The following is a 27807-nucleotide window of genomic DNA, read 5'->3' as shown; positions in this document are numbered from 1 at the left end:
TAACATTATGGTGAGTTTGTACTTCCCTAAGCACTTGTTCCTAATAAACTCTATTTTTGGGAGGTTTAATGCCATTTTGTTGGGTTGTTTCAGCTCCTGTTCTGCTGTAAAGGTGCTTCTTCTCTGTTGTTGGAGTTTCAGTGTTTAATTAATACCAAAAGGATCCAAAACGTCTAACATTCTTGATCAGATTTTCCACCCCACAATAAATGGCACCACTGTTACATTTTGGAGACTGCTGATGGATGCTGGATGTTCAAAAGAAGTTTCTCTGCAGTTCTACATGCGCTCAGAGCTGGAGGGGTTGCACTCGGACAGAGCTGGTTTGTTTTTGACCATAATGACTGAGGGTCAGTTTGGGTTAAATGCTTTTCCCTGACCTCATTACTCTGCTAGAATGAATAAGCGTGCCTGGGGCCAATCGCCAGCTCTTCCTCAACACAGAGGTAGGATGTTTGACCAATGTGTAAAACCTGCTTGTCTGTTGAAGAACCGTGAGCAGAGTTGGGAAAACACTTCAGGATAGACTTTCAAAAGAACATGCCAGTAACATTTTAATGGCATTTAAAGTCGGCGGTGTTTCTGCTGATATGACGTTCTCATTCTAGTGACTGACACAAACTGTAGATCATGAAATTTGCTGTTTCTTTGTTGTCATTCTGACAGTGGTGTGTAATGTGGGGAAGAGCAAGTCACTAGGAAGCTGTATCCATGGATTTTTTTTTCGTTTTTCCTCAGAGCAGAGCTCAGTTAGCAGCATTTTATATCAGATGCTGTGACCACAGCACTTCTGCAGCCATGCTCACAAAGCACCCCAGTCTTATCTGTAGATATATTTCCATCCACTTTCTGCACAAATAGCAAGTGTTAAAATGAAAATCCATACAAATTGCATTGTTTCCATCAAAATCCTGGGCGAGTTTTCAGGTTTTCAGATCTGCTGCAGCACATTGTAAAGTTTTGCAGAGGAATCTGGGCAGAGTTACGGTTTCTAGACTATTTAGGACCAACTGGGTGAACCGGTCTGCTACAGTGATTCAAATGCTTTATGTAATGATGTAACTTCCTGTCAAAAGACGTTGTTCCATAGGTTTTGGTTTATCAATGAAAAAAGGTTATTTGACATCCTTCCATCTCCAATTTAATCTCAACTGCAACTTGTGTCCATTTGGTTTCTTTCACTCCCCTAAAACCTGCTGATGAGAAAATTTAATTTAATTTGTTGGTCATCTTTCCCTGTGAGAGCTGAAAGTGGTATTAGAAATTCTCCAGTCCAGCCCCAACTCTCCACCATGCTCTCTGGATTTGTTTGTGTTTGTTGTAAGAGGCCTGTGACAGAAATCTGGTGCTAAATTTAAGCATCAAAAAAGTTTCCAGTTAGGTTTTCAGATTCAATTTTCCATTTCCATAGCGTACATCGACAACTTTTGAGGAGTTAAATATTTTTCATAAGAAATCTTTTAGACGGAAATGCAGCTGATTTCTTTGGGAATTAAACAAACTTTCTTTAGCCTAATTTGTGCCATGTTCTGTTTAGTGATACAGCAGTAGCCTAATTAGACTAGCTCAATGTGAAATATAGGCTTAATCATTTTAACATTTTAGTATTAAAGAAATATTTAATATATTTTGTATGTACTGTATGTCACCCCAACACTTCAGTTTTTTTAAAAAAGCCCTGTTAACTATGAGTTGACTCCTTCTGAGGCTCCAAAGCACAACACACAGTACAAAATATTCTTCCGCACGTTGTGTGCAATTACATGTTTTCACCAGAGAGGGCCAAATCACCAAATTCTACATAGCGTTATTTTAGGCTCAGTGGTTTAGGTAACCCTTCTAGTGATTAACTACATTTCAAGGTTAAATGTGTATCAGATACTACAGTCAGGTTATTAAAAGTGTCATTTTGGTATCGATATCGAGTTTAAGATATCAGATTGGTAGCAGCAACAAAAAAATTAAAATGATACCTGCACATGTAAATAGACATATATTTTATAATTGTATCATGGTACATTTGTCGAACTGTAATGTTGAGTAAAGTGGGCTGAAGAATTGTGAACTTTATGATGTTGGCCTTATTTTGCTTCATAAAATGTTTGGTGGGTCTCAAGACAAACCTCAACAGTTGCCTCCACATGTGGGTCCTGGCATGAAAAAGTTTGGGAACTCGTTCTCACTTTTCTTGTCTTCAGCTGTTCCATCCTGTCTATTTATATCATTGCCTTTGTTATTTTACTCATCCACAGCCTTTTTTCAGTTTTTTTGCCTCCCTATCCATGCTGTTCTTGGTAGGATGTGTCAAGGTTGACCGTGGTGGGCCATCCTTGCCATGTAGGGACCCCTTTGGTGACTTCAATAAAACACTCTGTGCATAGTCTGTCAGTCGTATATCACAGGAGGGTCTCCTCAGGGATTTTCTTCCTCCTGTATGTCTGAAAATGAACATCTTCCTTAGCATGTAAGAGCCTACAACTCCCCTGAACTCCCCAGATCCCACACTGTATTTACACGATGGGAAGACAACACAGTTGGAGAAGTGCTCTGATCTTGGAAGTGCATGATTTATTATAGCTGCAATAGTAAAAGAGGTTATAGTACTAATATTATACTAATATTCCAATGCTTTGGTTAATTTTGCTTTGTTAAATGTGAGATCACTATAATCAGTTATTTTGGAGAGTTACAGCTACAGTCTGAAATGTTATCATGGTAATCAGTAGCATTTCTCCTATGGTGAAGGAACTTGACAGTGTTTTAAAAAATTAAACAGTTTATAGACTTTTTTTCTTCCATAGAAAACATTAGATCATCTCTTAATTCCCTGAGTGTCCACCACTGTTATAAAAATAACCCATAAAAAGTAATTGTATTCTGATGATGTACATTTTCAAAGGTTTCCAACTCTGATTGCAATTACTTGATATTTGTAATCGGATTATGTAACTTTTGGACAATACAAGCTGGAGCTTGAGTAGACATACATTACTTTCCTAATGCAAGTCTGATTTATGCAGTAGCATGACTCAAGATTTTGATGAGCAGACAAAAATTGAAATCACACATGCTTAAGGCAGAATTAATCCAATTTACTGTATGGCAGTGGCTCATACTCTCCCTTTGGCACCCTGTGATGAACAGTTTGTCTTCACCATGCAATTAAGCTCATGAGTATTTGTTCTTTTTGCTACAGCGATGTATCTGTATTTGGATTTAGAACGTGGAGTGGTTTGGCGTCCGTCAGAGCTATGTATTAGGGTCACTGCATTTGTATTTTATTTTATGCACATATTACACATTATTGCTTGTGTGCATTGGAGGTACACTTGTATTGTACACATGAGCCTGTGAGAGCTGCATGCACAAACAGATGAAGGGAATTCAATACATAAACAAGTGCCTTATGAGTAAGATATGCAGCAGAGAGAGTCGAGCCTTCTTTAGTCTTAATTAGTTCTGGTACGGACGTGGTTGCACTGAAATGTGCATCATGCATGTGCATCTTGTTTGAGCAAGTGTGGTCTGTGATAGGGAAGATTTGGAAAGCTACACCACAGGAATCCTGTTAAGAGTCCTGTGAGAAACCGTGACCCTGTTTGCGCGTTGTATGTGACTCGAATGTGGATTGTAGCTTGAAATGTTGCTTTATATTGTTTTCTTCCACATTTTCCTGTTTTATTGAAAACTTCTCAGTTTCATTCTTTTTCTCAAACTGATAGTCGATGTCTACAAGAAGAAGGACGCCTTACACTCAAGCTCTACTGTGCTAGTCACCATGTTTGTGGATTAACGACATTATCAAATCAAATCAAATCAAACCAAATCATGTTTATTTTCACATCAAATTTACACATGTGAAGGTGAGTGAAAATCTTAGGTGTGTAGCCCCCTTGTAGTACATTTACACATACAATTACATTTACAGCATTACAACTAGTTACTCCTAGGTTAGAGAGAAGGCTGCTCCTGAGCTCAGATACTGCTAGAAACAAGAGCCCATGTTGATACTGAGAGAAAGAGGAAGAGAAGTAAACACAGTGCAGTGCAATACATTAAAATAAGTACTTAGTTTAGCGCTCACTTACTGTAAGTGCTGTATAAAGAGACGGTGTTCAGTCTCTGCTGTTCGGACAGCCAGTGGGAGTTCGTCTCTTGCTTGAAAGGTGCGTTTGCGCATGTTTATGATAGCAGCTGTTAGCAGCAGCTGTAGCCACAGTTTGCTAACCCACTTCTGACCTAAGGATAGCTACATTGCTTGCTGTGTCGTTGTTCAAGTCAAAGTTTATTTACATGGTGCTTTTTACAGCAGGTGTCATCACAAAGCAGCTTTACAGAACAATCCGAGTCTCAGAGCCCATGAGCCGCCCCAGTGGAGACAATGGCAAGGAAAACTTTCCTAAGAGGAAGAGGCACGGGGAACAACCAAGACTCAGAAGGGTAACCCATCCTCCTCTGGTCCACACTGGAGAATAAAACAATAACAGCAGAGACAGATATTTGATCATCAGTATAACATACAGAAAAAGGGAAAAGCAGGAGTAGCAGCATCTATGACTCCAATGGCGACAAAGAACTAAAAAAAAAAAAAAAAAAGGCGTGCTGGCCTCTGCACTGCCCTCTCTGTCCACAAATTTGGGGCAGAGCTTCTGAAGGAGCACTGAAGGGAGGGGTGTATTTGTTTTGCTGTGAAGTTCTAACATGAACAGTTGTTCTCCAGAGCTGTATGCCTTTAAAATTATGGTAGTTACGGAATGTGAGCATTGTCGTTTTCAGAGCGAGCAAACGAACAACTGTCCAGCGTCTGAAGTGCCTGTCTTAGTAAATCAGATGTTCATTTATTGCAGTGAGTTGAATGCGTCTGTTTGGCTCCTGAAGCTGGTTAATGTTCAGGCCTGCTGATGTAGTCCTCGGGGAATCTGCTTATTAATTAGCTTTATTGATTGCTCCTAATTGATTGAGTTGTGTGATGTGTGAAAGGTTCAGTGGAGGAGTTCAATAAAGCAGTGAACAGATGCAGGAGGGAATGTGCACAAATGAACAAATATAAATAAATGATTAATGTCCCACTTCACAGCATCCTTACAGCTTGAATTTAGTATAGAAAAAGTTTTTGGTTCAAAAAAAAAAAAAAAAAAAAAAAAAAAAAAATAATATATATATATATATATATATATATATATATATATATATACAGATAGAGAGATCTAGATACATATAGCACCGAAAAGGCTTCTTCCATTGTTATACGACATATTGTTCTATAATAGATGTGCTGCAGTGACCAAGCAGTGCAGACTTTACTCAGTTACAGTGACTGAAGCCACATTAAAACGCAAACATTTCTAATTCACTGAGAATTGCAGCGATTTCCTCCTCTGTGTTGTGTCCAAGAGACGAGAGCAAAGGGCTCCTTGCTGCTTCACCTGAGCAGAGGATGGCGCTTATCACCCAAATGTCTGAATTGGTCAGAAACAATACAGGAGAGACAGTGAATTATGAGTTCTGTTTGTCTCCCAGCTTATCTCCTCCAAGCACACTGTAAAGGAGGGCAGGTTTCCCTCATTTGCATTTCCCCCACAATGAAACCTGTTAATGTTATTTTTTCAGCTGTTTCATCTTACCTGTGATTAGAGTTCATCCAACCATTACTGCAGCCTCTGCTTTAACCTTCACTTTCACCCATGATCATCACTGCGATCTCCAACCCAGAGGAGATGGGTTCTCCTTTTGAGTCTTGGTTCCTCTCAGTATTTCTTCCACATACTTTTAAAGGGAAATCCCTCCTATTTTGGGATTCAGAACGGTTTGGTGTGAAATGGTTCAGAGTTCTTTACAGTGGTGGTGATAGGAATCAGGCGTCGCCATGACTACAACACAGATATAGACATTTTATTTATCATCCAGAACCAACGGAGAACCTACACGAGTCTGCTGAGTTTATATGGAATGTTGATGATGGAAAATAGTGGAAAATCTGGAATAGTAAGTTTTCTTTGGGGACTATTTTGCCGCATAGCACTCTGCATGTCTTCCTCCACCATGAATGGAGTTTAAGTTCTCTAAACTATCATAAAACAGTGTCTCAGTCATCAGGCAGTGAATTCATACTAAACCACTTAATCATGGAGAAGTTTTGAGAAAGAAGTAGGAGTTCCCCTTTAAGGAGTTTTCATTGGAGCCTTGGTTCTTCTCAGTGGTTCTTCAAAACTTAAATTTAGTTCATCTCATTTCTGTACTTATTTATTTGTTATCAAGTAAAAGGAAAAATAAATGTAATCTTTTGAAGAAAATTCTTGAAAGTATCAGTTTGTCTCCACGTTTCCTCCAGTAGAGCCACGACCGTCTTCTATCTTTTCATTCTCTCTAATTGATTTGGAAATAATTTATGCATCTTTAATTACCTCAGGCTTGAAGAGTTCTTCTCTCATCAGCTGAGAGCAATTAATTGTGATAATCCGGCTTAATAAAGTTGAGACATGTACAGAAACAAACCGCTCAGAGACAGATGTATTGACAGAGACAGATGATTGGTTTAGTTATCTTGCTGTAGAATTGATTTCTTCCTGATGAAAACTTTTTCTGGAGGGTGTTACGTGATGTATTAATACTTGTTAGTGTTTGTCAGCATTAATGATCCTTCAGATAAAAACACATGAACTCCTGATGTTACACATCTACTAATTCGCCCTGATTCTCCACTGTGCTTGACTGATGGTAGCCATGGTTTGAAGTGGCCTCAGCAGCTTATATACTGCCTTTCATGTGTATGTCTGACCAACTCCTGACCAACTACATGGTTCATTACAAAGAGAACAAAATTATAAGTGTTTCTAACTGGATTCAGTGCAGCGCAGTGGGTGAAATGCCAAATAAAAAATCTTTGCACATGTTCGGTTGTGTATTTTTAATAGCTGTTCCAAAATACAACATGCATATATTATGCTCTGGCCCTATTCCAAGACAATGGGGTGCTGAAGATTACAGCAGGCTTTGGGTGCTACACTGCTGGATGTCCAAGAGGTGTGCAGAAAATCATGTGGGTTTAATAGATAATTGGTCCAAGTTTGAGGGGAAGTCTGGTCTCGTAGGGCGGGACGGTGTTCACCCCACACGGGAGGGCGCTGCTCTGCTATCGTGCAGCATAGTCCATAGTCTGTTAGTTAGTCGGCAGAGCAGGATAGATAGTCGCTGACTGTCCAGAGCTGGGACCAGGCATCAGACAAACAGGCTAAACCGGCCGTCTGCTCGCTGCCTTGAGACGTCACCTAGATATAACTCTATCGTTTCACTGCCCTGAATTAAACACAAACTTAGAAAATCTCCATCAGTTTGTTTAAATAACTTAATATAAAAATATCAGATCCAGTGTCTAACTGCAGCATCTCTGAACTAAGGTTTGGTTTGTTTAATATAAGATCACTCAACTCTAAGGCTCTCATTGTAAACAATACAATAATTTAGCATAAAATTGATGTATTATGTCTCACAGAAACATGGATTAAACCTGATGAATATTTCTCATTAAATGAAGCCACCCCTGTAGGTTAGAATTATCAGTGGTGGAGAGTAACCAAGTAAATGTAATTCGTTACTGTACTTAGGTAGGTTTTTTGTGTATCTGAACTTTACTTAAGTATTTCCATTTTGGGGCGAATTTTTACTTTCACTCCACTACATTTCAAAGTCAAATATCTTACTTTTTACACCACTACATTTTGAGAAATCTGTCATTCCTTTTGTTTTCTGTGTGTATAAAAGTGTAACATGTCAAAACAAAAGAAGTGCAAAGTAAGAACACCAATCAGGGCACAGCGGTCACTTTGTTCTGAGCTTGTTTTGACCCAGTGTAGCACACGGTTCAACATCAGTGCAGCAGCGTAAAAATACATACATCTACCTACATAATGGAACTAACCTAACTTTGTGTAAATAGACCACAATATAGAAATATGTACACATATGCAGTTGTGACTGGCATGTTTCTTTTTTTCTAAATTTATACAAACACTTTAATTTTATAGTAAATTAGTTTTGGTTAGTTTATGTTTATGAACAGAGATCTACAGATCAATACAGTAAAGGAAAACTTATTTGTGAACCTTTGTTTAAAGCAATTTTTTTATTCAACTAGTAATTAAGTTACAAAGTAATCTTAAACTTAAACTTTGCTTGTTTGTAAAAAGTGATTTCAGAGCCACCCGGTTCTCCCTGATCTAAACTGGTTGCCTTCAGTGTTTTGTGCTTATGATAATTTTAATAGTCATTAGCGTAGCTAATTAATGACATTCTATCAAAAGACTGGTTTACCAAGAGAGACACTGAAGTATTTGCACCTAAAATGAGTTCATGAAGCGAGTCTTGTTACAAAAATGGTAATAGGACATCAGAGCCATAATTACTCTTTTAGTATTTTTACTTTTGATACTTAAGTACATTTGAAGGCAAATACTTTTGGACTTATATGGACTTAAAATATGGTTATAGAAGAGAGTCTGGAAACATTTTGTCTGCTTTAGCAGTCAGAACTAGAAAAAAATAATATCTTCCTCAAATTCTGCAACACTTGACATGATTTCAACAAACTTATTTAAACAAGTTCTACCAACTATAATTAAACCCATTTTAACAATTAATTATTCTCTTAGCCTAGGTCATGTACCCAAATCATTCAAACTTGCAGTGATTAAACCTTTGATAAAGAAGCCAAATCTTGACCCGAGCGAATTGTCAAGCTACAGACCTATGTTCAACTTATCATTTATTTCTAAGATTTTAGAAGAAGCTGTAGCCCAGCAACTCTGTTCCTATCTATATAAGAACAACATATATGAAAAATTCCAATCTGGTTTTAGGCCCCACAGAGACGGTTCTAGTTAAGATAACAAATGATCATCTTCTTGCCTCTGATCAAGGCTACGTATCTCTGCTGGTACTACTCGATCTAAGTGCAGCTTTTGACACTATAGATCATTCTATTCTCTTAGACAGACTACAAAACATGGTTGGAATTAGAGGAATAGCTTTATCCTGGTTTACATCCTACCTCACTGACCGGTTTCAGTTCATACAATTAAATAATGTATCATCTAATTATACAAAAGTGAAATATAGAGTTCCACAAGGTTCTGTTTTAGGTCCTCTGTTATTCACATTATACATGTTACCATTAGGCTTAGTTATAAATAGACATGGAATTAGTTTCCACTGCTATGCTGATGATACACAGCTGTACCTATCAGCCAAACCAGATGATAAATCCAGATTAAATAAAATAGAAGATTGTGTAAAAGATATAAGAAACTGAATGCTGCAGAATTTCCTTCTTTTAAACCCAACTAAAACAGAAGTCCTCCTTCTTGGTCCAAAGGCTGCTCGAAATAAATGCACAGATTTAATATTAAATCTTACTGACTTCTCTGTAATACCTGGTTCAGTAGCTAAAAATCTTGGTGTGACGATTGATTCAGATCTAACGTTTAATCAACACATAGGTAATATTACGAGGACAACTTTTCTTCACCTCCAAAACATTTCAAAGTTAAGAAATGCGTTATCCCTACATGATGCTGAAAAACTGGTACATGCCTTTATAACTACAAGTCTAGACTACTGTAATGCATTGTTGTCAGGATGCTCCAACAGGAACCTAAATAAATTTCAGTTAGTTCAGAATGCTGCAGTTAGAGTACTCACTAAAACCGGGAAATCTGATCACATCAGCCCAGATTTATCAGCATTACACTGGCTTCCTATCAAATTCCGTATTGACTATAAAATTCTCTTATTGACGTATAAAGCCCTGCATGGTCTCTCACTGGAGTACCTGCAAGATCTTATTTCGCATTATGAACCACCTCGCTTACTCAGATCCCAGGATGCTGGTTTTCTACTGGTTCCTAAAATTCAGAAGACTTCGCTGGGGGAAGAGCTTTTTCTTACAAAGCCCCCAAATTGTGGAATAATCTCCCAGTTAATGTTCGAGACTCTGACACAGTCTCAACCTTTAAGTCTAGACTGAAAACATATTTGTTCAGTTTAGCTTTTGATAATTAGCCTTTCCCTTTAGATAAAGGCAGGAAATCCAGGGGTTCAGGAGCATAGAGGCTTATGGTAAACTGAGATGTTGGTGCTGTTGATCCCAGTGTCTCAGGGTTACCTTCTGGTTCTCTCCTTTTAGTTTATGCTGTTACAGTTAGAGTCACTAACCACACACTGGGGGAAATAATATTTATTACAGTCATACTCCTGAGCAGAACTAATGTTGTCTCTTTACTCTTCCTGAGATAATGACTGCCCTCCCATCCTGCTGACCATCAGGGCCTCCTCCTCACTATCACCAACCTGCTCTCCTGTTCATTTGTGCCAACTGCAACACCCTTAATTACATCACTGTGCCATTGAGATGTACCAGCGTTGAGATAGGATGGGTCTGTTTCACGTCACTCCCACTTTTCATAAAGACTCCGTCAGAGTCAGAGACTGCCTCTACCAGTGCAGTTTCTAAAGCTTTACCATCCAGTCTTCAAACAGAGATCCTCTTAGCTTTTATTTAGTATTTAGCTTATTAAATTGTAAATACCTTTTGACCAGAGGAGAATGGGTCTCCCCTTGTGAGTCTTGGTTCCTCCCAAGGTTTCTTCCTCCAGACTGAGGAAGTTTTTCCTTGCCACCATCGCCTCTGGCTTGCTCACTGGGGGATATGTTAGAACTGTATGTTTTCAAACTTCTGTAAAGCTGGTTTGTGACAACATTGTTGTAAAAAGCGCTATACAAATAAACTTGAATTGAATGGTCAAATGTATATGAACACCACTCCGAGCTAGAGTTCAGGTGTTTCATCCACACCCATTGCTAACGGGTGTATAAAATCAAGCACACATCCTTGCAGCATCCACAGACACACACTGGCAGTAGAATGAGTCCTACTGATAAACTCTGACTTTAAGCATGACACCGTCATTGGATGCCACCTCTGACATAAGTCAATTTTAAATTGCTGCCCTGCTAGATCTACCCCAGACAACTGTAAGTCCTATTATTGTAAAATGCAAGCCTCTAGAAGCAACAACAGCTCACTACAGAGTTCCAAACAGCCTCTGGAAGCAACATCAGCACAAAAACTGCATATCAGGAGCTTCCCAAAATGGGTTACAATGGCTGAGCAGCTGCACACAAGCTTGAAGCTCACTATGTGCAACGGCAAGCGTCGGCTGGATTGGTGTAAACTGCCACCACTGGACTCTGGATTGGTAGAAGCGTGCTCTCTGGAGTCATGAATCAGCTTCTCTATCAATCAGTCTGATGATGAATCTGGGTTTGGTAGATGTCAGGAGAATGTTACCTACCAGAACGCAGAACCAACAGTAAAGTTTGGTGGAGGAGGGATGATGAGCTGGGCTGTTTTTCAGGGTTTGGGCTCTCAGTTCCAGTGAAGGGTGATGTTGACACTACTGCACAAAGACATTTTACACAGTTAAGCTTCCAGCTTTGGGTCAGCAGTTTGGGGGTCCAGCGTGACTGAGCCCCTGAGCACAGACCAGCTCCATAAAGACATGGAGTAACCAGTTTAGTGTGGAGGAACTCCAGTGGCCTGAACAGAGCCCTGACCTCAACCCCACTGAACACCTTTGGGTTCAATCAATGCTCTCTTGACTGAATCGACACAAATTCCCACAGATACTCTCCAAAATCTTGTAAAACCTTCCCAGAAGAACGAAAGCTGTTAGAGCTGCAAAGTGGGACCAACTCCATATTAATGTTGATGGTTTTGGAATGGGACGTCCAACAAGCTCATATAGATATGAAAGGACAGGTATCCACATACTTTTGCCCATATAGTATACCAAACTTGGGACAAACTAAATATTGTGTCTTGATATTGTTTGAGGCTTTAATGTCCAAACTTGGTTCTACATAGCATTTTTCAGGCAGTGAAAGCTGGAGCCGGAGGCTCACAGTGAGTTAAATCTTCTGTGCAGTGAGACACTGAGCAGAGGTCAGCATGTTGATCTCACATTTTGGAGGTCATTAGCATCTCATTACTACAGCTTGACACTCGACCCCTGTGACCCTCAGCTGTTTTTTCACATCAGAGAGAAATCTCTTATGACAAATGGAATTAACGTCAAACGGCATCTCGAAACCTCCTCACATAGACTGGCTGTGATTGGTGGAGGAGATCCCACCCATCTGCAGCTTAGCATTCCCTCCACAGTCACTGTTCCCTTTTCCACACAAGCCCGAGGGCCTCGCTTCACTTCGGTGGGTTTTATATGAAAACCAGGCAGTCCCCACACTCAGCATGCCCCACTGAGAGCATCCAGAATACAAAAGTAGCAAACCAAGATCACAACAAACATAAAGCAGCAGGAGTCTCCTGGTAGCAGCATCCACAGATAAAGTGGAATAAAGATGTAATAAAGATTTATTCCACTTTGCATTGGATTAAAATGGATCAGTGTATGACGCATAAGTGAAACAGTAGTAATGTCTTGTCTGAGTTCTGGCCACAGTTTAGTTCATGTTTATAAATAAGAGTTAAGAGTTTTACATATACTTTATATCCAAAAGTATTCAGTCACCCATCCAAATCATTGAATTCAGGTGTTCCAGTCACTTCCATGGCCACAGGGGTATAAAACTAAGCCCCTAGGCCTACAGACTGCTTCTACAAACATTAGTGAAAGAATGGGTCGCTCTCAGGAGCTCAGTGAATTCCAGCCTAGTACCGTGATAGGATGCCACCTGTGAATTTTCGTGAAATTTCCTCACTACTAAATATTCCACAGTCAACTGTCAGTGCTATTATAACAAAGTGAAGCGATTGGGAATGACAGCAACTCAGCCACAAAGTGGTCGGCCACATAAAATGACAGAGCAGGGTCAGCAGATGCTGAGGAGCATAGTGCGCAGAGGTCGCCAACTTTCTGCAGAGTCAATCACTACAGACCTCCAAACTTCATGTGGCCTTCAGATCAGCTCAAGAACAGCGTAGAGAGCTTCATGGAATGGGTTTCCATGGCCAAGCAGCTGCATCCAAGCCTTACATCACCAAGCGCAATGCAAAGCGTGGAATGCAGTGGTGTAAAGCGCAGCCACTGGACTCTAGAGCAGTGGAGACGTGTTCTCTGGAGTGACCAATCACGCTTCCCCATCTGGGAATCTGATGGACGAGTCTGGGTTTGGCGGTTGCCAGAACAATACTTGTCTGACTGCTTTGTGCCAAATGTAAAGTTTGGTGGAGGGGTCATTATTAAGGTGTGGGGTTGTTTTTCAGGAGTTGGTCTCACCCCCTTAGTTCCAGTGAAAGGAACTCGTAATGCTTCAGCACCAAAAGATTTTGGACTATTTCATTCTCCCAACTTTGTGGGAACAGTTTGGGGATGGCCCCTTCCTGTTCCAAAGTAACTGAGCACAAGTGCACAAAGCAGGTCCATAAAGATACGGATTAGCCAGTTTGGTGTAGAAGAACTTGACTGGCCTGCACAACGTCCTGTCCTCAACCTGATAGAACACCTTTGGGATGAATTAGAGCGGAGACTGCGAGCCAGGCCTTCTTATCCAACATCAGTGTCTGACCGCACAAATGCGCTTCTGGCAGAACAGTCAAAAATTCCCATAAACACACTCCTAACCCTTGTGGAAAGCCTTCCCAGAAGAGTTGAAGCTGTTACAGCTGCAAAGGGTGGGCCGACATCATATTGCACCCTATGGATTATGAATGGGATGTCGCTCAAATTCATGTGTGTGAAGCCAGACGAGCGAATACTTTTGTACAGTTACAGTGTAGAAACTTCATCAGTCAGTTAATTGGTGCAGCAAAAGCTTCCATTGCTTTTCAGTGTATATCCTCATCCAAACACAGACACCAAATACAGTCTTGATTGAAGAAACTGAGTAAGGCCCCAAAAAGTATTTAAACACTATGTACAGTTCTTTAGGTTAAAATATCTGTCAGAGGAAGTGAGGCTGTTACCCACTGTCTCTGATAGCGCTCCAGATCACTCTGAGTTCTAATTTCTTTTTTCCAACGTTCCAGATAATCATTCTGACTGGTTTCTATGTTTTTGTGTTTCAGAGGGTTTGGCGGTGGGGGTGGGATTTGGAGCTGCTGGGAAGACCACCTCAGCTACGTTCGAGAGCGCCAGGCAAGTTCTCAACAACCTTGTTTCCTCATAAACCCCATACATCTGCCATCGGCACTGGAATCAGTGAGTGGTGAACATCCCTGCTCAGGAGGGAGATGATTAAAGAGCACATAGCATCAAAAACAGGTTTCCCTCTGTGTTTAAAGTACAAGTTTGATGGGAACTGAATGCCTGGAGTTTTACAGACTTTAAATACCTGAATGTCGTTTTAAGTCCACCCTTAACAACATTTAAATATATATTTACATCTTATAATTAACCATAATTCAATCACCAGTCTATATATGGAACCTGAGCTGCAGAAGTGTATAAAAGGCACGTGATCCACTGAAGTGACAGGAAAGCACTGAGTGCTGTGATCATCAGTGAAGCCAGGACGAGTGACGAAAACTAACACGGTGAAAAAGGAGCTCTAAGCCGAGAGGAATTATGAAAGCGCCAATCAACGGTATCTGATTTATATGAAGGAGCGCAGACCTGCAGCATCTTCAGCCTGCACTAACCGCTGTGTTCACGCTCTGCTGTGTGATGCTGCCCCCTGGTGTTGAGGCATGGTAGTGTTTAATCTCTCACTGGCCATTTATATTTCCACTAACTGGCCACTTTACTGGAAACGTGTTGTATTTCTACTGACTGGCCACTTTATTAGAAATAGCTTGTTCTTCAACTCACTGGCCACTTTACTGGAAACACCTTGTATTTCCAGTGACTGGCCACTTTATTGGAAACACCTTATACACTCACTGGCCACTTTACTGGAAACGTCTTGTTCTTCATCTCACTAGCCGCTTTATTGGAAACGTGTTGTTCTTACACTCCCTGGCCACTTTACTGGAAAGACCTTATATTTCCACTAACTGGCCACTTTAATGGAAACGTCTTGTTCTTCAACTCACTGTCCACTTTACTGGAAACACCTTGTATTTCCACTGACTGGCCACTTTATTGGAAACACCTTATACACTCACTGGCCACTTTACTGGGAACATCTTGTTCTTCCACTCTGTCCACTTTATTAGAAACACCTTGTATTTCCACTGACTGGCCACTTTATTGACAACACCTTATACAAGCAGGGGCCACTTTATTTGAAACACCTTGTTCTTCCACTCACTGGCCACTTTACTGGAAACACCTTGTATTTCCACTGACTGGCCACTTTATTGGAAACAGCTTGTTCTTCAACTGACTAGCCACTTTACTGGAAACACGTTATATTTCCACTAACTGGCCACTTTACTGGAAACGCCTTGTTCTTCAACTCACTGGACACTTTATTAGAAATGTCTTGTATTTCCACTGACTGGCCACTTTATTGGAAACAGCTTGTTCTTCCACTCACTGGCCATTTTACTGGAAACACTTTGTATTTCCACTAACTGGCCACTTTACTAGAAACATCTTGTTCTTCAAATCACTGGTCACTTTACTGGAAGCACCTTGTATTTCCACTGACTGGCCACTTTACTGGAAATGTCTTTTTCTTCCACTCACTGGCCACTCTACTGGAAACACCTTGTTCTTCCACTCACTGGCCACTGGATGTGCATGGTAGGTTCTAATAAAGTGGCCAGTGAGTGGCAGATGGCAGATGGAAGGCTTTAGCTATAACAGCAGCCTTGTTTTACCAGTCTGATCATGTAGAGTCGACCGAGGACGTTATACAGATTCTTGGTATGAAATGAGATCCTCGTCCAGATGTTGGCAAGACTTTCTCTATCGTTGCTCGCTCGCTCTGTCCTTCTGTCTGAGCAAAATGCAGAATCCTGAAAGTGTGACTGGACTGTGGGCACACATTGCAGTTATTACAGCACAAGAAAGGAGTCTTTGTCACAGTGACTCTCTAAAACATCATATGGAGAGAGAGAGAGAAAGAGAGAGAAAATGAGAGAATTAAGCTTCACACATATGCAGTCTCTCTCTCTCTGTCTCTCTCTGTCTCTCTCTCTCTCACACTCTCTCTCTGTGTCTATCTCTCTCTCTCTGTCTCTTTCTGTCTCTCTCTCTGTGTCTCTGTCTCTGTCTCTCTCTCTCTCTCTCTCTCTCTCTCTCTCTCTCTCACTCACTCTCCTGTCTCTCTCTCGCTCTCTGTTTAATCCAGATGTTTTGGAGCGCTACAAAGCAGCACGTTATTTCTGCAGCCCCTGTTTCTGCTGCGTGGGGAGTGTTTGAAGGTGGTTGCCAGTGAGGTTCAGATTTCAGACATACAGCTTTAGAGACTCGGCATCTGTTTTACCTCCACCTGCTACAGCATACTGCGTTATACATTTGACCTTTGACACTTTTAGCTTCAGCATGTTTAATTTAGCTCAGTCAAGCCATCGTCTCTTTCACTGCCACAAAACTCTCAACACCCCAGAAGCAGCTATGCGGCTAATGTAGCTAACAATTGACAGAATTAGGCTCATACCCCACCGATTAGCGCTGGAGCTATGAGGCTAATGTAGTTTGTCTGCGTCCTGCCATTAGCGCTGCTTGGTGGGAGTCCAGCAGAGTGGCTCTCTAATTGGAGGAAGCAGATTAATTTATAAATTATTAAATCAATATGAATATGAATCAAATAGAACACGTCTCACTGTCCAGGAGGCAGTGTAGCACTGTTACTACAGATGGAGCCCTGCACTTCACAGACTCCTGAAAAAGAACGTTTGTGTGCTTAAATGGTTCTCTGCATGGTGAAATGGTTCTGCAGATCGATGGAGAATGTGCTGTATATGGTTCTATGAAGCACCAAAAAGGGTTCTTCTATTGTTATGATGTTAAGCTTGTTAAAATAGAAGAGGTGGAGAGAGTCATAGAGAGTGAGTGAGAGAGAGAGAGAGAGAGAGAGAGAGAGAGAGAGACAGAGAGAGACAGAGAGAGAGAGTGTGAGAGAGAGAGAGAGACAGACAGACAGAGAGAGGTGGGGGTGGGGTAAAAGTGATGTGGAGGGGTAGTGTCATGGTGTGATTGCTGTGAGGGAGATGCTGTTACACTGGTGTCTCTGTCTGAATGTTATTCTCTGTTCAAAATCCACATTGTACTGAAATCTCCCACAACAAAACAACCCCCCCTTACCTCTCTCTGTCTCTCTCTCTCTCTCTCTCTCTCTCTCTCTCTCTCTCTCTCTCTCATCATTAAACAGAAACATGTTCACACTTCTTACTGGCCCAAACATTTTTTAAACATTTAAACTCTGAATGCCTTAAACTCCATCAAACCCCCACAAACACCACTGAACTCTCCTGAACTCGCCCAAACCCCTCTAAACTCCACCAAGCCCTTCAAACTTCCACAAACCCCTCTAAACTCCAGCAAACGCTTCCAAACTCCCCCAAACCCCTCTAAATTCCAGCGAGCACTTTCAAACTCCCCCAAACCCCTCTAAACTCCACCAAGCCCTTCCGAACTCCCCCAAACCCCACTGAACCCTGTTGTTGATTCAGAAGATCTGCTGAAGGTTAGGAGTGTGTTTATGGGAATTTTTGACCGTTCTTCCAAAAGTTCCAGATGTTGGATAAGAAGGCCTGGCTTGCAGTCTCCGCTCTAATTCATCCCAAAGGTGTTCTATCAGGTTGAGGTCAGGACTCTGTGGAGGCCAGTCAAGTTCTTCCACACCAAACTCGCTCATCCATGTCTTTATGGACCTCTGGTGCGCAGTCATGTTGGAACAGGAGGGGGCCGTCCCCAAACTGTTCCCACAAAGTTGGGAACAAAGTTGGCATGAAATTGTCCAAAATCTCTTGGTGCTGAAGCATTGAGTTCCTTTTACTGGAACTAAGGGGCTGAGCCCAACTCCTGAAAAACAACCCCACACCAAACTTTACAGTTGGCACAATGCAGTCAGTCAAGTACCTTTCTCCTGGCAACCACCAAACCGTCCATCGGATTGCCAGACGGGGAAGTGTGATTGGTCACTCCAGAGTCTCCACTGCTCTAGAGTCCAGTGGTGGCGCTTTACACCACTGCATTCCACGCTTTGCATTGCGCTTGGTAATGTAAGGCTTGGATGCAGCTGCTCGGCCATGGAAATCCATTCCATGAAGCTCTCTACGCTGTTCTTGAGCTGATCTGAAGGCCACATGAAGTTTGAAGAAACAGAATCCTGAATATAGAGGCAGGTCCCCCTTGATCCAGTGAAAGCTAAAGCTGAACATCCACCCACTCACACTGCTGAGAGCATGAACTTTCAGACAGTTTACAGTAAGTAAGTTTCAGCCTTGCTACCCACAATAGCAAGAACAGTGGGTGGATGAACTCTAACCACCCAGAATTCCAAAGCTGATTGAGCGGTGCCGGAGCAGATTTCCTGGGAATGGAAAAATAAGCATGGTATTCTGTTCTCCTCACTGCTTGAATCTGGTGCTGAACTGGAGCTGGTTCTCCTCAACCAACAAGCACTTTCTGTTTATATGTCCCTCCACTCATCTCTACTTTTGCCTGCATCCTTTTCTGAGCTAGTGTTAGCATCGCTTAGCATGTCTTAGCCCTTAAAATCTCCCTTTAATCCTTCAGCCCAGAGTATTATAGAGTCCAGCAGCAGATTTTTCACCACCGCAATCCCCACTGTGTTGTTAAAATGTGACTGTTGTGATTTATTCAATTTACTCAGTAGTCTTTTAGTGTACATAATATGGTCAAAAGGGCCTCATTTGCATATTGATGTATAGGAATTTCTCTCTCAAAACACTGAATACTTAAATACAGGTACAGACGGAACTTCTGTCTGTACTCTGCATTCATTTCGTCTGTATTTGTGCATGTTTCCTGAAAACTTACATATATGGATAAAATGGAGCAGTACCACCTGAAGCCATGTGGGGGCAGTGTAGTCAATAGGTCACACAAGAAGTGAAAAGAATTCTCCGTCCACACGTCACAGAAGATTTAATGTCCACACAGACTCCGCAGTCTACAGCGCTGCCTCTTTTGTAGTTTGTACATTATTACAGCTCCTCCACCTTTGCCATGCTTGTTGTTATTAGAAACTTTTGACTCTAGACTGCCCTCTAGTGGACGTCCTGCTTAACGTCCATGACAACATACTAATGGAAGTATGTTGACAATGAAGGTTACATCATTTGAAATGGATCTAAGCTTTTTTTCTTACGTGAAGGGAGTTTAAATGAGCCTTTACTCCTCTTTACCAAGACCGACAGGAACCTGATCAGCTATTTTTGGTGAGTAAATGGTTAATGTTATTTATCATTGAGTAATACTGTGTGCTAACTTCGTAAGTTGATAATCGAATCGAAAGTGAGTAATAAGCCAGTTGTGATTAGAAAATGTGAAACTCCATCAGTGATCACATGGCTGTTAAAAAGGTGTATGGGAGCCATTAAAAGGACATAAAAAGAACACATAGGCAGATGTGGGGGCAGTCGAGTGAGTCTCAAACTGATCTAGATCTGCATGTCATTAACACAAAGACCGAATCACAGAAAGTGCGATTTTTTGGGATTTAAAAAAGAAAAGAGTTTTAATGTGGTGGGACCTTCACACCAAGTCCAAATGCTCTGATAACGAGAGAAGAACATGGATGAGGAAGAGGAAATGGATTCTTTGAGATGCAAGTAATCATATTTCTTTTAAGATCGCAACTTGAGGAGTTTGGCTTCATGCAGGAGCTGAAGCTGTACGTTAACCAAGTTTGAAGGTGTTTCTTTGCCAGTAGGGGAATTTGAGGCTCAGCTTCTCTCATTAAAAGGGAGTGTTTATTAGCGAGACAAGCTCATTGTTCTTTGTGGTCACAAACAGACTAGGATCTATCTACAAAAACTGAAAATGGTTATATACAGTCACTGTAATATCCTCATCCATATTTTTATAGTCAGCATGTTGCTTGTTGTCAAAGATTTGAACTCTGCTACAGGTCACATCGGCATCTTGTTTCTTTGGGCTGCACTTTCTTTGGGCTTGACTTCGAGCCAGGGACGATTTCGGATGGAGCACGAGGAGGAATGAGGGGGCCCAAACACTGTTTCTCAAAACAGAGCAACTGTTCTTGTTCTGTGTCTGCAGGTGTTTCGGGGGTTGTGGGCTGGGTTTGGTGGTGGTGGTGGGCCGGGAGTGCTGGAAGACCTTTGCAGTAGGATGCTGAGACGCACAGGCCAAACAAATAAAAATAGTTATCAGGGCAAGCCCTCCCAGCCCGGACCACCCTCACACTCACACTGTGGGTGAAGACACTGCGGCTTATGTGACTAATGCTCTGTTGTTGCTGTTTTCACAGGCTTGTTTAAGCCTCGTATTTCCCCCAGGGCTCGTCTGACTGAAACGCCTCTTCTTACATTTCAGTTAATTATTTCAGTCTCACAGCTCATTAAAGCGAACAGAGACATTGTGTGTATAGAGCAGATTCTAACCTCTCAGTACAGACCAGGTCAGTGTCTGTGAGCAGAAGAGGATTGAATTTGATGGAAAGTTATGTGCTATGTGCTTAGTTTTGTTTGGTTTTGACAGAAAAAGTGTGCATACAGAATATATTTACTTTGGAATTAATTGTGATTTTACTCAAAAAATTGGTCAGATTCAAATCAAAATAACTTAATGTGGTGACGAGCAGTTTAGCTACTTTTTTCAGATTTAATAAATACTTTGAATTGAACAGTGCTAAGCAAAATAAATAGGTCAGATGAACAAAAAATGCCATTACATTCACTGTTTACAGTATTTACGTGCATGTAATGACATTTCTGTGAGTTGCTGGTACTTACGATTTAGTTTTTAGTTTTATGAGTGAAGTGCAATGCATTTCATACACAATCGTAGATAAAATTAGTAAATGTTTCAGTTTTTATGAGTAAAGAGTCATGAGAGTGACATTCTGTACATGATTCAGGAATGAAGGAGCTGTTTCCCTTGAATGCAGATCGTTTTAAATACTGTTTAAGGGCTGCAAAGCTCAAACGTTGCCGGTATAAAAACATCACGCCACCATGGATAAACATCACCGGACTGCCTAGTGAAAGTCTTCAGATCTCACTTGGGCTGCGTTCACATTTCCAAGCTGAAGTGGCACAAATCCGATAATTTTCCCTAATGTCACTCAGATCTGATGTTTTCAGGGCTGTGTGGGTACAAATCTTATCTTTTCAAATCCAACCTGAGTCAGTTTCATATGTGGTCCTAGATCGGATATGTATCTGATTCATAGTCATGCGACCTTAATGTGACGCTCAGATTGGAATTCATGTGCATGCGCAATCATTCAGCGTTATCATGGCAACAGTGCCATTAAAGCCTGTGAACAGTGGAAAAGCAGCTCATCTCACTTTTTTCTCCTTCGTCTGGCTCTAATAATGAAGCTGAGAGCTGATCAGAGTTAATGATCTTCTCAGTGAAGCTCGTTCTGCTCGTTAGTTTGTGCTGATGATGCAGTGATTCAGTCACATGACATTACTGAGTAGGATGAGCTCATGAGGGTCATTTCAGGATGCCGGTTCACTGAGTGTGAACTATTGCATCAGTGAGATCGGATTTGAGCAAAAAATTGGATTTGAGCAACGAGGCTTGGAATGTGACGGTAGCTTTGGAGCTTTAATGCGTTTGTTTTCTTGGTCTATGTTTGGTTATTGATGGAGGTGTTTATACCTATTCTGTGTTTCAGAAACCTGGCCATAGGCATAGGGATCCAGAATTTCCCAGAAGGTCTTGCGGTGAGTTTGCCACTGCGAGGCTCTGGAGTGTCCACTTGGAGAGCCTTCTGGTGAGTGGACACACCTTTACTCTCTTTCTCGCATGACTTTCTCATCTCAGTCTCCTTGTCATTCTGTTATTTAGTAGAAAACTGGGTCGTTTACACCATTTTAATGTTTTTCATTTCACCTAAAGACTCATGAAATCCAGATTTAGATTTTTTTAAAGGAAAACATAAAATTAGACTAGAATATCTAATATTCTTCACTGTGAGATTGATGTAAGAATATTACAGGATCATCTAATTTATTGGTACACAGTTTTTTAATTTGTTTTAAGTAATTTTATTTCAGGAAATGTCAGAGCATGTAATGTTGTGCATATAATGTTGTTTTTAGAAAGTTGTGCCTGAAAAAATCTACGTTTTACTGAATAATACAATTGATAACTCAATAAAAATACTTTAAACAAGTACACAAGGCCGGGTTCTCCGGTTTCGTCCCACAGTCCAAAGACATGCAGTCAGGCCAAGTGTGAGTGTGTGAGTGACTGTCTGTTGTCTGTCTGCCCTGCGATGGACTGGCGGCCTGTCCAGGGTGTATCCTGCCTTCCGCCCAATGACCGCTGGGATAGGCTCCAGCACCCCCCCCCCATGACCCTGAGGGAGAAGCGGCTTAGAAAATGGATGGATGGATGGATGGATGGAAGTATACAAGGCCTAGAAATCTAGAAGAAAGTAGAAGAATCTTATTTTTGCAGCAATTTCAAAATGAGAAATATTACAAATATCACAGTCACATGCAAAAGTTTGAGCTCCCCAGTCAAAAATGACATGTATTAATGGATTTTGACATGAAACTAAGTGAACACATCCTTTACAGAGACACACAGTGCTGAGCTGGACACGCACATTTTCTAAGCCACTTCTACCTCTGGGTCGCGGGGGGTGCTGGAGCCTATCCTAGCAGTAATTGGCAGTAATAGGCAGGATAGACCCTGGACAGGTCACCAGTCCATTGCAGGGCTGAGCTGAACATAAACTGGAAAAATAAAATGGGCCGTTTATATCTTGCACTTTTTCCAACATGTTAAACTCAGCAAATGAACAGTAAATGAGCTGATGTGTGTCTCTGTAGAGGATGTGTTAAACACTAAAATATGACTGTATATCATCATTGTCCAAATGAATACTATGCGTCTCCCCAATGGTGACAAAAAATTGTGAAAAAGCTCTTAATTTTTCATGCAAGTTAATGTAAAGAGATTTTACCCTAAGTGATTTTGGAGCATTTCTATTGATTAAAATCTATAAAGGGCAGCTGTCGTGTTCAAACGGAGTAGAAAAATAAAAATCGATAAAAATGGGGATACATGTTTTTCTCTGGACAGCGAGGATATATTGACTGTATCTCTTGCCTAGAGATAATTTTTTGTAGTTTTATATATCCATATTTAAATGAAATGAAAAAGATCCTCTCGTTTATTAACTGAGCTGATTTTTATGTCCAGTAATTTAATTGTAAGTTTCTGTTAAATGTCAGTTCCTTCCTATTTTGTAGCACAGAGTTTGAACAAATGTATCAGAAACATCAGAAAAGATGTGGATCCTTTGCTCGGGTGTTTTTCAGCGTGAGGGTTGAGGTCAAATGATCCTGATATTCTAGAAAAAGTCATGTAAATATCTGTTTGTTATTTCTGTTAGAGATGAAGTGAGAAAATGTGAAAAGAACATTAATCTAGTCATTTTTTTAACGACATGTGTGTTTCTCTCAGGTATGGGCAGCTAAGTGGGATGGTAGAGCCACTGGCGGGGTTGCTAGGCACTGTTGCCGTGGTGCTGGCTGAGCCGTTGCTACCCTATGCTTTGGCCTTTGCTGCGGGGGCCATGGTTTACGTGGTGGTGGACGACATCATACCTGAAGCCCAAGTCAGGTGAATGAGCTCTTACATCATACTGAGATTATGTTTATGTTCCATTTGTTGCTTTTTACTAACAAAAAAAAGTAAAATTAAAAGGTATAAGATAAGAGAGTCCTTTATTAGTCTCACAGTGGCGGAATTCTCATTAAACCAATATTAATATATTGATGATATCACTCATAATTGACAAGCTTGTGTCTCACAAGTCTCCAGACTCCAGAGTTTCCTCTGAAAGGAATGTGTTAATAGTGAGTCTGCTGCAGTAACAGCTCTAGATGTTGAACATTGCTGTGAGGATTTGATTGAGCATTAGTGAGGTCAGATACTGATGTTGGATGGTGTTGTGAGATAAGGGTCATGCTCCTTTAAGAAGTGCGGGAGTGCGCCACTCTGTTATGTATTTTTTTTTTTTTTTTTTTTTTTGTTAGAGAGAGTGGTGGTGGACACGGGGAAGCACAAAGCTGTTGTTTGCACTGCAAAATGTTAAGCACAAGTTAGCCTCAGTCACTCTACAGCTCCCCCTCCCCTTTTTCCTGTAGTTGTACTGAGTTTACTCTGAATGAAGCTGTGAATAAATGCCGCCGTGCATGGACTTTCAGCCGGTCTCAGACTGACTCTCTACTGCAAGCGAGTTGAGCTTAAAGGTGTGGGTATTACCCTAGGGCAGTTAGCTCTAGCCCAGGGCACTTCACCAGAAAACAAAGTTCCACTGACCCCTGTCAGAAAGAAAATATAACAATGGTCAGTTCTGGGTTACTCCAGCTCATCCCAAAGGTATTGGATGGAGCTCCATCACTCCAGAGGAGACAGTTCCACTGCTTTATACCCCTCTAGCTCATGCTGGGCACTGGACATGGAGACCTTAGGACCATGAGCAGCTGCTCCAGAGCGTCTCATTCTATTGGTCAGTGCTTTTCTCTGGAGATTAAACAAGCCGGTCAGCGATGGGTGACCTTAAAGTAGCTGAATTCATGAATTCGAAGGGGCATCTGGACACTTTTGGACATGCAGTGTGTATTAGAGTGGTTTTATATCTGAGTCTGTCTTTTTTGTGGCTGATCACTGTTTGCTTTGTCTTCCAGTGGAAATGGAAAGCTGGCCTCCTGGACCTCGATTCTCGGCTTCATCGTGATGATGTCCCTGGACGTCGGTCTTGGATGAAGCCAACCATTCACTGGAACTCTGAGTGACCTTTCTGAATGTCCTGGCCGCTGGGCAGCACTGTAAACAGGACCAAATGAACTGTATTCTCAATAATTCAGGGTTAATGAAGTGGAGAATGTTTGGATTTTTTTACTTATTAATGATTAATAGATTTGTTTTCACATAGTGATCATTAGTGATTAGTAATGTATTACAGAATGACCTAATACTTGAAGTTATCAATGTATGAATGGCTGACGTGGGTGAAAGAGGGTGATTGTGTACAGATGAGTGGTTTATAGTTTTCCAGGTTTACATTTTTCCCCTTTTTGCTCCACAGCTGCCGTATGAAAATAAACATTGTTCATTAAAACTACATGTTCTCAGCCTTAATACACAGCAGTGACTCCTCCCATTTAACTGGATTCATTACCAAGCTTGTTTCTCATTGGTCTTTAAGGAGCTTTTATTCTGCCACTGGACTGTGCTACATGTCCTGTAGAGGCTCTTTTTAAAGGGCATTCCACCAGAAGTCCATCATTTAATATGTGTTTGCTCACTTTCTGAGAGAGTCCCAGCCAATACTGTCCATTCTGAGCTGAAATAGATCACTTTATTAGAGATGCCTCCCTGACAGCTCCATGCTGTAGGTGTACAGACTGTAGTCCATCTGTTGCTGTACATTTTAACAGTCCCCTCTTCAATATCGAATCAGTATCAGCTGATACTCCATCATCAATCATGAATATCGGTATTGGTATTAAATATTAGTATCTCGCCGTCTGTAGTCCCTGTACACACAGCCTGCTGGTGTGACTGAATTCTTTCAATTTCTCTGAACTTCAGAGAGCTCACATATTAAACTATGGATTTGCATGGAGCACTTACTGAGAGGAGTGTGTGTGTGTGTGTGTGTGTGTGTGTGTGTGTGTGTGTGTGTGTGTGTGTGTGTGTGTGTGTATTTGTTGTTGGATAAACATGATTGTATGGAAATATTACATAAATTTCCAGAATGGAGTGATACTGTAATAAACCAAACCTGCCTAAACTCTGTACTTGTGCTCATTTACTCAAACATACTGAGTGTCTGCTGAATATTTACATCTCATCATCTTTTCTCTTCTCTTCTCTTCTCTTCTCTTCTCTTCTCTTCTCTTCTCTTCTCTTCTCTTCTCCTCATTTCATCTCTTCTCTTCTCATCTCTCTTCTCATCTCATCTCTTCTTTCCTCTCCTCTTCTCTTCTCCTCATCTTTTACCGTCTCTTCCCTTCTCTTCTCGTCTCTTCTCATCTCTTCATTTCTCTTCTCATCTCTTCTCTTATCCTCTCTTCTCATCTCTTCTTTCCTCTCCTCTTCTCTTCTCATCTTTTATCGTCTCTTCCCTTCTCTTCTCATCTCTTCTCTTCTCATCTCTTCTCTTATCGTCTCTTCTCTTCTTGTCTCTTCTCTTCCCTTCTTTTCTCTTCTCTCTTCTTTTCTCTTCTCTTGTCTTCTCTCTTCTTTTCTCTCTTCTCTTCTCTGCTCTTCTCTTTTCCTCTCCTATCTTCTCCTTTTCCCTCCTCATTTCTTCTCTCCTTTCCTCTCCACTCCTCCCCTTATCTCTTTTCACCTCCTCTTCTCTCTCATCTCTTTTCCCCTCCTCTCACCTTTTCCTCTCCTCTCCTCTTTTTTGCTCTTCTCTTTTCCCCTCCTCTCCCCTTTTCCTCTGCTCTTCCCCTCCTCTCCTCTCCTTTCCTCTTTTCCGCTCCCCTCTCCTATTTCCCCTCCCGTTCCCCCGTTCTTCTCTTCTCTCCTACCGTCTCCTCTCTTCTTCTCCCCTCTCCTGTTTTGTCCTCTATACTCCTCTCCTTCTCTCTCCTCTTATTTACTCTCCACTCCATTCCTCTCCTGCTCTGAGTGTGTGGTGGTTGTGGAATGTGTGCAGGAATGTGGTTTGGTGACTGAACACAGTGTCTTTGTGTTTCTCTGCTTCTCAGTCACGCAACAACACTGTTCTCCAAACCAGACAGCCTGAGTGTCTCCAGCTCCAGCGCTTTAAAGGGTCCATATCATGGAAGACTGACTCTCCTCCTTTTTATTGGAATAAGAGTTTGATGAAGTTATGCAAACATTTTTAAATTAAACACACTTCATATCCCAATCCATTGCAAGGCAGAAACAGCCTGTTTGGAATCCATTATCTTTGTGATGTCACAAAAAACAGCTTACAGCAGTTTAGCCCCACCCTTTCAGCCTACAGCAGTTTAGCTCCACCTAACTGACTATTTTGGTTACTGTGACTTTAAGAGACATGTAAATGATATATGATATATGCTACTTACGTTTGTTCTGATTGGCTACCTTGTTGAAAAAGCTGAATCAGATCTGAGCTACTGCAAGCTGTACACTTTTTCTTGGTGACGTCACAACCATGAGTTCAAAACAGACCAATTTGAAACTTAATATCACCCACATATACAACAATATATGCTTTATTCTACATCTATGACACACACATATATTCCATACGTTAATATGGGAATAGGATGTTGTACCTAACTAATAGGCAGTTAAGATTATCGCTTTGCTAATTTTTATATGATCAGTAACTCATTATGAATGTTTATAAATAGCGTAGCTGTTCGCACACTGCTGGCTGAGAGCGTAAGTGGTGGGACTACATTTCCCATGAGGCCTTGCCCCCAATGAGGGCGCGTAAGCGCTTCCACTCTGCGGTTCTGAGTCAGTTTGGTGAAGTTTGGACCGCAGCTGTGGAGCTGATGGATATTGTTCTCTTTCCACTACAAACTGATGGATAATGAGCGGTGTTTAACGCTATTCAGGGACTGACCAGCGCGCTCTGATGGACTTTCCCAGCAGTGGAAGCTAAATAACAGTCCTGGGATAAAACAGGTAAATTACCCTCGCATTTGTTTCTCTGTCCTACAGTAAATCAGCAGCACGTTAGAAACTCTGAACTGACTTAGCGATGCTGACA

General features: G+C 41.2%; 1 protein-coding gene across 2 annotated transcripts in view; it reads left to right on the top strand.

Moving 5' to 3' along the window:
- LOC108437321 (zinc transporter ZIP11) overlaps window positions 1–25878 on the top strand; it is a 162181-nt gene extending 136303 nt beyond the window's left edge. For both annotated transcript variants that reach the window (XM_017714349.2, XM_017714348.2), the window contains exons 7-10: window positions 14081–14150; window positions 21739–21837; window positions 23541–23699; window positions 24770–25878. In XM_017714349.2, the coding sequence (XP_017569838.1) occupies window positions 14081–14150; window positions 21739–21837; window positions 23541–23699; window positions 24770–24848 (407 nt within the window). In that variant the 3' untranslated portion in view covers window positions 24849–25878. The remainder of the gene's footprint in view (window positions 1–14080; window positions 14151–21738; window positions 21838–23540; window positions 23700–24769) is intronic.
- The last annotated feature ends 1929 nt before the right edge of the window (window positions 25879–27807 follow it).

The sequence above is a fragment of the Pygocentrus nattereri genome, chromosome 13 (genome assembly GCF_015220715.1).
Source record: "Pygocentrus nattereri isolate fPygNat1 chromosome 13, fPygNat1.pri, whole genome shotgun sequence".
Classification (NCBI taxonomy): Eukaryota; Metazoa; Chordata; class Actinopteri; order Characiformes; family Serrasalmidae; genus Pygocentrus; species Pygocentrus nattereri.
Note: the sequence above shows the minus strand (reverse complement) of the source record. Positions and strands in the feature narration are given on the sequence as shown.